General features: G+C 54.7%; 1 protein-coding gene across 6 annotated transcripts in view; it reads left to right on the plus strand.

Moving 5' to 3' along the window:
- FOXP4 (forkhead box P4) overlaps window positions 1-14,510 on the plus strand; it is a 51,862-nt gene that overhangs the window by 11,112 nt on the left and 26,240 nt on the right. For 3 of the 6 annotated variants that reach the window (XM_036024089.1, XM_028508371.2, XM_036024090.1), the window contains exon 2: window positions 6,538-6,769. In XM_036024089.1, the coding sequence (XP_035879982.1) occupies window positions 6,554-6,769 (216 nt within the window). In that variant the 5' untranslated portion in view covers window positions 6,538-6,553. Of the gene's footprint in view, window positions 1-6,537; window positions 6,770-14,510 lie in introns of those variants that run through there. The other 3 variants (XM_036024091.1, XM_036024093.1, XM_036024092.1) reach the window with 1 other exon arrangement.

The raw sequence follows: 14,510 nt of genomic DNA on the forward strand, positions 1-14,510 counted from the left end.
CCACTCAGAGTTGGGTTGTAGCAGGATCTTCTGTGCCCCCATAATCATAGTTACTACCCTTTTTGGAACACCTTCACACAGTGTATTTTCTTTGATAGCACAGCACCCCTGAAAGGGAGGTTTATTGGTATTAGCCCCATGTGACAAATAAGGAACCGAAGGCTCGGACGGGTGACCTTACTGCTCAGTGTTCTCACTACAGAGGTCGTAAGAGACCAGAGAAGGGTCAGCAGGTAGAATGGCAAATGAGTGGCTGGCTAGGGAAGGCCAAGGCTAAGAGAGGCTGCTGCCCGAGCCGTCCTCTTACCTGGCAGCATGAAGCCAGTGGGCTTTGGCCCCTGAGCTGAACTGGGGGGTTGGTGGTGGGGGGAGGGTCCCCGGGCCTTTGGATGACAGATTGGGAAGCATCCTTCAGTTACTTGTAACATCAGTGCTTATTAGTCTGAAAAGACCTCTGCTTTATATCCCTTGACACAAGAAAGATCTGATGTCAGGATAGCTGGAAGGGAAGGAAAAGAGAAAGAAAGTATATAGTGGATTCGTGCTCTGTTCTGTGTGGTGCCCACATGTATGCACTGGAAAACTCTGAAACCGGTGACCTCTCGTAAGAAAGGAGTTTACATGTGCTGTTTCCCCTGCATTCAACAGACACTTTGCCAGTACCTTCTTACCCTTCGTTTCTACGCATGAATGTTCTTCCTTCAAAAAGGAAGCCTGGCCTGCTCCCTTCCATTTAAGTTAGAGAGCCCTGTTTATTCTCTGTAATCACATTTGATAGAATTTATCTTATTTGAGCTTACTTATCACCTGCCCCCCACCCCCATGGGAACACAAGCTCAGGAGAGCAGAGCCTGTGTTCTGTTCAGGTCTGCATATAAGAGCCTGGCACACTGGAGGTGCTTAATTGTTGAACCAATGAATGAATGAAGGGTCGTTGCTGGTGAAATGTGCTCCTGGCCAGACACTGGAGGAGAGAGAAGAATGACTTTGTTCATGGCCCAAACTCTGTTAGTGGCAAAACTTTCAAGAAGACAAATGCCAGATTTACTCAGCAAAAATAAAGGGGAGTGGGAATAGGACTTCCATCATTACCAGTTGCCCTCAAAGCATTTAGGACACCACCGCACTGGCTTCTTTGACTTTTGTAAGCCGGCACAGGGCAGGGGTCACATTTCCATTTCCTGCAGATAGACCCTCAGGGCTTGGCATAATCAGGCACTCAGTCCATGTTCACTGAGGGTCTTGGAGGTGGATCCCCTGGTTTTGGCCACCAGGAAGCTCATAACTCAAGTCAGTGCTCATCATTGGGGCCCCACCCCTTTCTGCATTGGACAGGCAACATCAGCATCACCTGGGAATGTTTTAGAAATGACAGTTCTCAGGCCCGGGGCCCAGCAGTCTGTGTTTTAACAAGCCTTCCAACGGGATTCTGTGCGTTCAAGTTTGACATCTTCTAGCTTAAGGTTTTGGTCCATTTATTCTCCCTTCCTACCACCCCATGATATTTTAAGAATCTTAATCTGTCTTTTATGGCAGTCTGCTGCACAATCTTTTTTGGAAGTTGACAGGGGTATACATTATAAATAGCTACATCTAGTCCAATTTTCCCCAATATCCACAGGAGAAAAATGTGGGGGGGCGGTTACTTTGGTCCAAGTCACACAGCAAGTTGGTGATAAAGCTAGGGCTAGGTGCCAGATTTTCCAACTTTTAGTCTCAGGCTTTCAACTAGTTTCACAGCTAGAGTATAGATTTCTGGGGGCTGGAAACAGTGTCTCCTTAGTTCAACTCAAACCACCACCATTACCAGATACAGGTTACCCGTAGTCACACCCTCACCCTCCATGCTTCCTAAAGAGCTGGGAGTGCGCCCCCTCCAGCTGCGCGCCTGCACGTGCGCCCTCTAGACTGGCGCCCAGAGAGCACGCTGGGGGTTGCCCCGCCCCTTCCTTCCCTCCCTCGCTCGCTCGCGGGTAAACTCCGGGCATCCATCAGTCTGTTAATTGCACTAATTAGAGATCGCGGAGGTGTTAATTGGAAAACCCTGGTATTGTGCCTGTTTGGGGAAGAAAACGTCAATAAAAATTAATTGATGAGTTGGCAGGGCGGGCGGTGCGGGTTCGCGGCGAGGCGCAGGGTGTCGTGGCAAATGTTACGGCTCAGATTAAGCGATTTTTAATTAAAAAGCTACGGTAATTAATACTCTCTTACACCATATGGGCCCGCGGAAAAGGCACAAAGGTTTCTCCACGGGTAGGGCTCCCCATCCTTTTTCCCCTCCTCCAGAAGCACCCAAGCCTTTGGGTCCTCCCTTTGGTCCCAAGGTAAGTAGAACTCGTCATTTCCGGCCAGGCAGAGACGAGGCGGACCCAGACGAGTTCTGAGGAGTCCCTTAACTGTGCGCCTGCCCGCCGGGGTTCTTAGAAGGGCCAGGAGCCTCTGGGGAAGTGGGAGCCCCCAGCGGCCCACAGACTCCCCCAGAGCGGAAGAGGCGGCTGCGGCTTTGACCCAGCTTCCTTCCTTCCTTCTGAAGGCGGGGGTGCCTGCCTGGCCCAAGGCTCTGAGATGCCCTGGCTCCCTAAGGGGGGAAACCCTGAGAGATGGGAGACTAGGACCTGCCTAGGAGCAGGATCAGAGCCCCAGACAGAAATCCTAGATCACCTAAAATAACTTTCCGGCAGTTGCTCCCCCCACCCCAAAACGTGGTAGAAGAGGGATTTGGGAAGGCTGAGGTGGGGGGTGAGGGCCTGAATTTATCGAATCCTAAAAAGACTTTCTAACCCCCCACCCCAATATGTGCTGCAAAAAAATAGAACTGCCCAGTAACTTGGGCAAAGGGCAGTGATTTGCCCAAGGTCCCACAGCTGGCCCTTGAAGCATTGCGGTCTGACTCCCGGATTTTCTCTCTTCTTCTGTGGGTGTTCAGCTGCTCTCTGCTGAGGAAACGGGTGACTGGGGGAGGAGCAGATGGAGTGAGGTGGAGGGCGGAGTGAAGGGAGGGGGGAGTTCTGGGAGGGTGCTGGGCCTGCTGCCCACCAGTGCCTAAGCAGGGAGCTCAAGTCTACATTGGATGGAGCCCTTTGGGAAAGAGACCACAGCTGTGACTCAAATGGACCCTCACTGGAGTCTTCCAGCTACTAGAACACAGTGGCTTCATATCTACGTGTTGGACCAGGGACTTTTATTCCTGGAGCTTCTAAGTCAGAAGACACTTCTCAAGACCACCTCTGGATGTAGAGATGGGGAAGTTGAGGCCCAGAGAAGGAGGAAGGCAAAATATTCACAGCTGGTTGTGGCTGGGTTCAGGCTGCCTGACAGCCAGGACTCTGCCTTCTCTTCTAGCCAGGGTCCAGGTTCTCACGGACACCGGCTTCCTCTGCCACACCCCACACCCTTGCCGTTACAGGGCACTGATATCAAGGCCTACATCCAGCACCCCACCCCACCCCAACCCTAGCTGGCTTGGCCCCAGGCACCCAGAGGTTGCTTACCCACAGTGCAGGGAACACCCCAGTGCTCTTGCCAACACCCTGTGGAGAGGTGAGCAGGAAACATGAGGCCGCTGGTGTGCTCATCCTCAGAGGGCACGTGTCCCAGGCCAGAGGTGAGGGTTCAGAGATCCCCTGGGAACACCAGCCCTGAAGATTTCAGTGGGTATGGGGTGGGCCTGCAGGAGGAGCATGGAAGGAGGTGAGGTTCCCAGGAGGGGGCAGAGTGTGCCACTGGGGAATTAATGCCATTCATACACCCTGCGGAAATGACTTTTCAAATGCATATAATCTCAAGCATGCAAATGAGAGGCTTGCTTCACCCTGTTTAATATGAATGATCAGCCCTTGAATAGCTATTATTACACGCCACATCTCGGCAATTATGTTGTTCAATGGGTGTCGCTATGTACCCCCCAATAAAAAAAAAGGGACACCTCTGTTTGCATCCTCCTTTTTCTCTCTTTTTTCCAAACTTGCTGTCTGATCTACAATTTTATGTTGTGTGTGTGTGTGTGTGTGTGTGTGTGAGAGAGAGAGAGAGAGAGAGAGTTGGGGGGGGGGACCCTCATTCTTACCCCAGGAAAGTAACTGCTGGATTCTCCTTCCTTTCTCCTGTGCACACACACCCCTGAGGCTTTGGTCTTTGTCCCCTGGGGCCCAGGAGTTCTCAGATCTCAGAGAAGCTAGACTTGGAATCAGGGCAGGCAGCTGCTCTCCACCCCCAGCAGGGCCAGTGTTGGGGGAGAGGGAGAGCAGAGTGGGCTCCCGCTGCCTCCCCATCCCCCTCATGTAGCTGGGGCCCAGGCTGGAGTGGGGGAAGGTGCTATGTAAGCTGCTGGGAGGGATCAGGGTGGGTGGTTGGGGGGAGGGGGGCCAGGGCCGGAGCCCTGTGCTCTGGTGGGTGGAGGATGGCGCCCACCCCATCCATCATTTGGCAGCCACTGGCCCTCTGGCTGACATGGCCATTAAGGCCTGAGACTGAGCGCTCAATCTCTTCCGAACCATCGCCCCCAACCTCACCCTCGCCCTCGCCCCTGGCCCAGCTCCTCGGAACCCAATAGTGGGAATGGCATTTGGCTGGGGGGCTGGAGTGGGGCACAAGAGAAATGTTCCTCAGGATCACACAGAGAAATATACAAATGTGGGACATTCCCGCAGCACAGGTTCACAGAGCAAGCCACACAGATCCACGGGGACAGAGAGACCTAGAGTCACAGAGGGACCGTCAAGCAATGATGTGGCACACCTATGAACTGGTGGGCTCCCCATGGACCCTTAGCAGCTGTCTGTCCCATCCCCCGATACTCTCACTTCAACTGGTTGTGCTCCCAGCAGGGAGAAAACAGACCCAGTAGAGTGAGGGGGAAAGAGTTCTCCCTGAGGTGCAAGGAGAGAATTTGGAGGTAGGAGTGCTCTTGGGAGCTGCCACTCTGGGGAGGAAGTAGGGAGATAATCCAGTCTCTTCCAGCACTTTCTCTCATCTGCTACTTGCAAGGCTGTCTGGTGCCTTTTGGGTCAGAGAGACCCCGTGGTTGTGGGGTCTGCTTTAAAAGGGAATCCAGAAGGGAGGGAAGAACACTGGCTGGTTTCCACAGACCCCAGGTAGCTGCTCGTGTGGCTTCTGCCCTTGATCTCTGTGTGAACTGGGCCAAGTCTTTGACCTCTCTGAGTCTCAGGGTCTTTACTCTTAAAAATAGAGCACGTGAAAAAGGGGTTGATTGGAGCTTCCTCTGCTATGTGGTTTGCATATGTTGTTTTACTTACTCCTTACAGGACTCGAGGAGGCTGGGATTTATTTGCTTCCACAGACAAGGAAACTGAGTTTTAGGGAGTTTAAGACATGCGCTGAAGATCAGTGGTGGTTACCAGCTGTGTCCTGTTTCACTGAAATCCATGTGCCTCTCAAGGAGCTTTGGGGGATAGTTGGAGACACCCCAGAATTTGAGAGCTGCTCTGCGAGCTAAAGCCCCCTCCCCCATCACACACCGTGTGTACAGGCCCCTGAAACCGTGAGACCTCCATAAGCTGCAGAATGAAGCTCAGGCCTCCTTTCCTCCCTGTTATCCTTGATACTCCCAAACATATCCTCTCTCTTTCTGGGGATGTTTCTACCACTTCTTGGGGGGCAGTTGGGGTTGGGGGAAGAGGGTATAGGATTCAGGCCTTGACTCCTTGCCTCCATAAATCCCCAGACTCTGGACCCTCAGCTTCCCCATCTGTCAAGTCAGGATGATAACTCTCACAGTTCCTGTGATTAGGAATCATGGACCCGTAGAGACAAAATAGTACTGAGTGAGTGTCTGCTTTGGGCCAGACCCTAGCCTGCAGCCTTAGAATGGACGGTCAGAGGAGGGGGACCGCAGCAGCCTTCACTGCACAGCTCCGCCACGCTGAGTCTGGCTCCCAGTAGCTGCTGGACAAATGGCAGCCATTCTTGCTATGGAACAAACATTGGGGCAGCTATGCTTTGGGGAAAGAGACTCTATAAGGACACCCCTGCCCTGAGGGAACTCCCCACCTAGGAGAACAAACTCGAAGGCCATTACAGCTGTTCGTGCCAAGGGGGAGGGGGCGCACAGCTATGTAGTGAGTTGCACTGAATAGCCTGACTGCTTTTAAGTCCTTGCAGCACCCCTGCCCCTCTCCTCCCCTGGGCTCTCAAGCCCTGGCCTGGATGGAGAGGCCAAAACAGATTGGGGGGGGGGGCATAGGAATTGCTTCCCCCCTTGCTCTGCAGAGGTCTTCTGGAAGTCCAGTCAAGGAAAAGTCCAGGGTTGGGGGTGCACCTTCAGTCTGTAGCTGCCTCTTACTGGGGCCTAGGGGAGCATGACACTGGGAGAGGCTGCACCCCAGGAGGAGTCCCAGAAGTAGCCCCCAGGAAGTTGAAGAGGAGGAGGGCATGCCCCGGGACCGGGGTGGGGACGTTAGGCAGTGGTGTTGGGTAGGGTTTGTTGAGGGGCATCAGTTGCTATCGTGGGTAGAACGTGCCCTACCCTTCTATTTTGGAGCCTCAGCCCCTCCCCCCATGTCTCTCCTCCCCCTCCAGGTCCCGCTAGAGCGACATGATGGTGGAATCCGCCTCGGAGACAATCAGGTCAGCTCCGTCTGGTCAGAACGGTGTGGGCAGCCTCTCCGGGCAGGCCGATGGCAGTGGCAGCGGCAGCGGGGCCGGGGCTGCGGGCACTGCTGGAGGCGGTGCGGGCAGGGACGCAGCGGCGGGAGCAGACAGCAACGGCGAGATGAGCCCTGCGGATCTGCTGCACTTCCAGCAGCAACAGGTAGGAGCTGGCGCCCCTCTTTGGGGGAGGGGCACACCGGGCCTCTTCCCACTCGGTTCTGGCCTCCTGGAGCCACTGCTCAGGGCCAAGCAGCTTCATCTGAACAGTCTTGGGAAGGTCCAGCCTCCAGGGACTCCCTCTGAGCCCTCCCATTCTGGTGGCCCCCTTAACTCAGGGGTAGAGCTGCACTTTCAAGAGACAGAAGTGGGACTCTGGGTCCTGAGATCATAGAGCTTAGAACAGCCTCAGAAATTGCCCACCAGCCCAGACAGACTGGGGAAGCAGTCCTGAGGGTGTGCATGTGGAAGGGCGGGCACCTGGGCGCTCCTCCTGCACACTGGCTAAGTGAACCGGGTGGGGAAAGGTCCTCATTTTAAGAGTGTGTTCACTGGGGAAAGGGGGTGAGATGTGCACATAGGGGATATCTCCACGTTATTTGTATTGTAAAACATCCCCATCCCCAACCCCACCTCTGCCTGGGCCCCTGACCCAAGCTGTGCAGAGATTAAATTTCCAGCTACCAGGGGCCAATGCAGCTGGGAAAAGGCCAAGGATCAGAGGCAAAGCCAGGCCTCCATTTTTAGGGCTCAGACTGGGAACCCCTGTCTGAATCCACTTTCTCTCTTCCCCTGCATCGTTCCCATCCTGAATTGCAGAGTTCAGGAGTTCAAAACCAACCTTTCTGCAGATCAAGAGGCCCTAGGGTGGGGAGCCTGGTTGGTCGATGACAGAACAGGGGCCCCAGGTCCCAGCCCCACCCCGGAGACAGCGAGAATCGTGCTTGACGAGTTCAGGGGAACCGGCCCAGCCAGCCTGGCCTTGAGCGTCTGCTTCTTTTATTTGACTCCCTGCTCCTCGAGTCACTGCTGGTAGCACTGGCCCTTGGGGGCTCTGCCAGAAATGAGGAAAACTCAGGTCCTGCCTGCCCCTGCCATCCGTGCCCCCACCCCTGCCTCGAGCGCAGAGATGTGTGTACTAAGCCCTCCGGTCGTCTCCCAGGGTCACGCTGGGGCTCCTCCCCCCACACCATAGCCCCTGGGGGCCCTTTCTTACCACATTCCTTGGAGCCTGAGGTCAGACTGCAAGCAGCGTGGTCGGAAGCTGGGCACCCTGCGCTGAGCAGGCCAGCCAGCACTAACACAGGAATGGAACAACCCCGGGTTGAGTCCTGGCCTGCCCCTTAGTGTGACCTTGGCCGAGTACTGGGCCTCCCTAAGCCTCGTCCTTCTTGTTGCCTCAAGTACCGGGTTGTTAGGATCAGGTGCAGTTTGGGTGTGAAACCCGTATACGCGTGGGCTGTGGATATGAACAGAGCTAAGGGCTTTCAAAATCACTTCCTCTCCCAAGCAGTGGAGGCCCGAACAGAAAGGGCCCATCTCTTTTCCTCAGGAAGATGGTCCTCGGGAGTTTTCTGGCATCTCTCAAGCCTTCCTGAGCAGGATCTCTGGGGGAGAGACGCACAGCGCCTGTGCCATCTACTGGGGACAGAAGGTCAAAGGGCAAAATCCTGCCCCTTATCAAAATAATAACAAACCACACCCCGCCAGAAGGCTCCAAGGCCACCCATTTTGTATGGCCAGCTTCCCCTCCCACACTTCTGTGCAGACAGGGCAATGAAAAGTTTCGAGTGGGGGGTGGGCGGGAAAAACATGAAACTGGAAATGTCTTTAAAAAACTGAAGCGAAGGGCGAGCAGATATCTGGATAACTGGGGGGATGCGCGGGGTGGGTGGGGAGGGACGGAACTGTCTGTGCCGATCAGGTTTCTCCGTGCTGCGCTGCACACATGCCATGTTTTACTGTCTGTATTCCACGTCCCAGTTACTCCTGTTTGTTTTGGGGACTATCCCAAAGTCCTGGAAAATCCTGTATCTGTTTCACAAATAAACTGGGGTGGAGATGTGGAGGCAGGCAGAGGGCTGTTTTATCCATTCGGGCTCACTATGGGCGTAGTGCCCGGGGCCAAGGAAAATATTTGAGACTTAAAAAAGGTTTTGTTGGCTCCAAACTATGAAAAGAGCCCTGCAAAATTAAAAATACAAAATTTTCAATTAAAATGAAATCAGTCTGGAGGCCATCCTCCCACCCCCCCAATATACGAGTGAGGTTTTGGGGAGGCTTCCGGGGTAACACTTCCTCCCCCCCCACCCCCCCCCCACGGCCCCAGCAAATGTTCCTGACTGTTTGCGATCTAACCCGATCTAACCCAACCGTAGGAAACAGAGCCTGGTCTGATGGGTTACTCCTCCCTCTCAGCCCCAACCAGGAAGTCCTTCAAGGACAAACAAACAAACACCTTGTGCCCATTGGATGCTTTGGGTCTTTCACTCACGTTGCATTATTTAATTGTCCAGGAGTTTCAGTGTTCCCATTTCACGGATGAGGGGGTAGCCAGGGGTGGCTTGGACTAGTCCAGGTGACATGGCAAAGGCTGCAGCTAGACCTCAGATCCTAGTTCAGGGCTCTCAGCACAGCCTCCTTTTTGCTCCTGCCACTCACACAGCCCCTTTAGGAAATGGAGGGAGCAGGGCCTGCAACATAGTAGGTGCTATATGAATGTCTGCCGATGCGTGAATGTAAGCACACCATTCCCAATCTAAAAGGGCTCGGAAGACAGACAAACAGCAGCAACACTGTCGATGGCCCTGAGTAGCCACTGCAGGGGAAGGAGGTTGGGGGGGTGGGGTCTGTGGCGGCACACCGGTCCTCCCCCTCTGTCCTTCTGTCTTTCGGTCCCTGTCCCTCTGCTTTGGGTAAACAAGCCCTGGAAATGCAAGCTTGGCCTGTGGGAGTAATGAGTTGACAGAGGGGAGAGGGAGAGATAAACAGGGCAAGTCAGAAGTCAGACTGGTGACAGGACTTTAGGCCGAAACAAACAGTGCTGAAGAGGGCAGCCACGTCACTTTGGAACAGAAGCAGGCGCTTGTTTCCATGCGACAGCAGGCCGGAGCCTGTTTAAACAGAGGCTGGGGCGGGGGTGGGGGCGGGGTTGGGGGCGCACATCGCCTGGCTGCCAGGCCCCTCTGGTGGAGAAAGGGTCCCTAGCTGGCTGCCTTGTTGGGACAATCAACGCCCTAGCTTCCTGCTCCCCCCTCCCCACACCCTTATTGGGGCTGAGTTGTGAGAGGACCAGCAGGAGGGAGGGCCTCAGCCCCCCCCTTTCTATAACCCCCCTGGTTTACTCTGCCTCCCAGCCACGCCACATCCACTCTCCCAGGCCTTTCACAGAGTCTCAGACCCCACCCTCTCACGGAGAATACCCTGTGAAAAACGCGTGGGGAGGGTGGTAGGCCTTGGTGCACTCGTTCATTCAGCAGACGCGCATCCAAGCTTAGTTTGCGCCAGGGGCCCTGTTGGCCTGCTGGACTTGGGGCTTCTCCAGCTGCTGTTAAAGAGTAAGTACCCCAAGCCCCGCAGTCACACCAGCTGCCCAGCAATCTCCTTTCTTCACCAGGGCAAAGCCCTTCCTCCTTGCCTTCCCCCCATAGTTCCCCTCTGATGGCTTTTTTTCTCTGAAGGTTGCCCTTGGCTTTTATTTTAATCTAATTTCACCTGTATGAAAATGTTCCCAGTGTTTGGGGGTTTCCTCAGGGATTGCACAAGGACCCTATGGGCTCTCTATTAGGGGCAGTGAGAGCTGGGAGAAGTGTGTGCCAACTGGGTGCTCTGGCCACGGAGAGCTGGACTTGGGGCCGGGAGGGCTGAGTAGGCCCAGTGGGGACGGCAGAGCTGCCGGCGGGGCTGCTGCGCTGAAAGGGGTCCTGGGCCTCCAGAGCCGCACTCCTATTGTCCTCAGGTTATGCGGGTGACAGGTCAGCGAGGGTCACAGGGGGGTTGCCTAGCCTCTGGGAACTCCCACTGCAGTTGCTGTGGCAACCGGGGCCAAATCCCACCCTGTGCACATCCTGTGAGGAGATTCAAAAGGGTTGGGGTGGGGAGTGATGGGGGGGGTCTGCACTTTAATGGGCTTTTAACTCACCCCCCCCCCCCAAAGAGATGATGGGGGTGGTTTAGGGAAAGGGGTGAGGGGGGGGAAGAAGAATGGAAAGATTTTCGTTTTCCTCCTCCATCTGGCTCTCCTCTGCCCAAACTATTTAGGGGGATGGGATGGAAGGGGAGGCCTCAGGGGTGAATTAGCACCCCCCCACCTCACACACACTATCTACAGTTGTCTTTAGTTTTAGGTCTGGGGCCCACGTTTTCAGTCTGTGGGACTCCCACCCTCATGCCCCAGATTCTGCTCTTCCACATGTGGTCCCACACCTTCTCTCCTTTTCTTTCATTCCCACAGAATGCACCCCTTCCCCAGGAGGTGCTGGGGGCCTGGCGGGGATGCGGGGCCAGGCTCCTCAGAGGGCAGACTCGGCCAGGCAGCCCCTCCCCACAACTGCAGGGGGAGGCTGAGAAAGCGTTCCTTCCTGCTGGGCCTGGGCGTGGGGGTCAGGTGAAAGAGGGTGCTGAGCTGTGCGAGGACCAGCGGGAGGGAGGGCCTTAGCTCCGCCTTCTTGTACCCAGCCTGGTTTACTCTGCCTCCCAGTCCAAGGAAAAGGGAAGTTTCCCCAGGAGGGGGCTCCAGGAAGAGGGCAGGGGAAGGTAGAAGAGAGGGCCCAAGGCTGGGAAAGGGGTCCCCAGGCCTCCGTTTTTGGGGGGACCAGAAAGTGGTCAGCCCACTCTACCACCAGCCTTCCCTTTCGATGTGAAATTTTAAGACCTCTGAGTTTTCTCTCCTCTCTAAGCCCCCTTTTATGCCAGAGGTTTTGTCCTTACTGATCAGGAGTTTGGGGATTGGGGAAAGGGAGCGTTGAATGCTTCCTCTTCTGAGGGAGAGGGATTGAAGTGGGGAGGGCTGCACCCCAGGGCCAACCCTCGGGGGTGAGTTAGTGGGTCTCCTAGAGGAGCACCTTTATTCTGAGAAGAGACCCGCCTGCCCCCGCAGGCCCCCCTCTAAATCCTGCCCCTGTGGAAGTGGCTGGTGTGAGGGCGGTGGCTGGGCTCACAGTGGTGCTGCACCCAGATTTCCTCAAGACCCACTTCCTGTGAGCCCACAGATAGGGGCAGCCGCCTGGGAGGTAGCGAGCAGCCAGCGGGGGCGACGCAGGGGCATGCAGGGATGCACCCCACCACCATTGCCCTCAATGTTCCAGCGTCTTCTGACACCCAACTCAGTGCCTCTGGACACCCCAAACTCACAGGCCTGGCCTCTCCCAGCACCCCCTCCCACACCCAGCTGGTCTTGGCCCCAGGGGGCTGCACTGGCCACCCTGGGTGCTGAGCCCACGGGGTCCGAGAGCCGTGGCCACTGGGGGCCTCTCTGAGGTACACCCGTCCCTTCTCAGTGTTGTTGGGCTCATTGGTCCATTCCAGCGATTTTCAGCCTTTTTCAGCTTGTGGCACACATAATCTAATTACTAAAATTCTGCAGTACACCAAGAAATATATTAAATTCTTTGCCAATCTAACAAAAAATAGGTATAATTTTGTTCACACCAGATGGCTGTTGTTGTGTTGGCTGTTGTCATTTATTTATTTGACAGTCTGAGGGAAAGGAGATCAGTGCCCCCGACTAAGTTCTTGTGGCGCACCGGTGTGCCGTGGCACGTGGCTGAAAGTCGCCGGTCTCTTCTCGCCCTGAAGCAGGCGAAGGCTGCTGCTTGCAGAGAGGAGGCCCCGGCGGGGAGGGGCCCCGAGATCTGGGGGCGCACCCGGGCCGAGTGTCTCCCACCACGTGGGCCCGTCTGTGTCTGTGCGTTGCTGGTTTTCATTTTAATGGGTCTAATTTGAGAATGCACCGATGTCATTTTTATGAGGTTGGTGTAAAAAAAATTTACAGCCTTTTCCAAAAAGCTTTTTTTCCCCACGGGAAAAAGGTGTAGAATCACTTCAGGGGTTTTATGGTCTCCACTCCCCACCCTGTCGGCCCCTCCTCTGTGTAATTTCATCTTTATGTCTCTGCTGGAGGACAAAGCCTGGCAGGTGGAGCACCTGGATCTCCCACGGTCAGTACCCTTCGTGGTTGGGACTGCTGACTTCTGACCTTTCCCCCTTGTCCCTTCCCTCTACTCTCTCTTCCCCGGTGGATGGAGAGAGGTTTTCTCGTGTGATTCAAACCAACAAGTGATTATTAGGCACTTTCTGTTTACCGTCTGCAGGTTAGGAAATTCTACCACTTCCTTAACTCCTTATATCCACTTGCTTAAAATCCTGCAGAAGTTTTCCCTCAAGTGTAGAATGAAATAAAAAACCATTGTCCCTGAATAATCTGGCCCCTGCTCACCTGTGGGACTTTCTCAGGCCGCTCAGCCTGGCCACACTGACCGTGCAGGAGGCACCTCAAGCGCATTCCACCCCAGGGCTCTTGCACCAGCTCTTTCCTCCTCTGTGCACTCTCTCCTGCAGGAGTTGCCTCCTCTTTCTCTCAGAGAGGCCTTCGCTGGCCGGACACCCCACGTAGCCAACCAGCTAGCCTCTGTGTAACACTTACTGTCTTACAAGCTTGCTTGCCTCTGTTTTAGTGTCTGTCTCACCCCATGAGAGCGTGAGCCTCATTACAGCAAATATGCTGAGTGGGTGGTGTCTAGAACCATGCCAGTGCCCTGTGTGGCCTCAGAAGTGCTTGCTGAGTTACTGATAAATGAAGAGAAAGTCATACTGTGGCCCAGGGAGGACGGGCAATGGGCTTTCCTGGGCGTGCTCTTCAGGTTTGGAATGGGACGGTACCTCCAAGTACCTTCCTGGTGCTCCTGCCCCTAAATCTAGCGAGCACCCAGTTGAAGTTACCAAGTTAGATTTATTTACTTATTTGTTTGTTTAAGGGGGGAGAGAAAGGGAAAGAAACATCAATTTGTGAGAGAGATATGGTTGCCTCTTGCATATCCCCAACCCACGCCCCTAACCGGGGACCTGGCCCACAACCCAGGCACGTGCCCTGACTGGGAATCGAACCTGTGACCTTTAGTTTCACAGTCTGGCACTCAATCCACTGAGCAACACCAGCCAGAGCTTGACAATTTAGATTCCAATTTTGCCAAAGTTAGCTAGGTGCAGACAAAAGGAGTTTGGAGTTTGTCTATTTTGGCTTCCCGTCACCACAATCCAAATTAAACCAGAATTTGCTAAGGGATCCTCCATCCTTTTTAGTGGACTCCTGGCTGAAGGGTCCCATGTCAGACCCAGGGGACTCAGGGTCTGTTTCTGCCACCGTGTGACTTTGGGCATGTCACTGCCCCTCTGGACACCCAGGGCCTCGTCTGTAAGGTGAACTGCATCAGGGCTTTGTAAACCTTTTTGCTGGAGAACCACAGTGAGAGATGCATTTTACTGGGAGTTCTGGCACACACAATGATGTGAAACAGTCCTTACACTCACCTAGTCACTCGTGTGTGTGTGTGTGTGTGTGTGTGTGTTCCTATTTTTTGACCCACTAAATTGACACCATGACCCACCGTTAGGTCATGACCAGCAATTGGGAACACGTGACACTGGATTCCCCCTAACACTTCGGCTCACCCGGCCATGGGCTGTGTGATTTTGCTTCTCCATTCTCAGAGCTCAGTCCTCCAGGCTGGTCTCCATGAGCACCAACCGTGTCCCTGCCCTCCTGGGCACACACAGAGTAAGACAAGGACCCTAGGACGGAGCTGGACTCATGCAGCCCACTAAACAGCCCTGCACCTGGCGTCCATGGAGAGGACACCTGCCCTTCCCCCTGAACCCTCAGAGGCAGAAATGAGGGGGGTGGTCTC

Source organism: Phyllostomus discolor, chromosome 4, assembly GCF_004126475.2.
Source record: "Phyllostomus discolor isolate MPI-MPIP mPhyDis1 chromosome 4, mPhyDis1.pri.v3, whole genome shotgun sequence".
In the NCBI taxonomy this organism is placed as follows: Eukaryota; Metazoa; Chordata; class Mammalia; order Chiroptera; family Phyllostomidae; genus Phyllostomus; species Phyllostomus discolor.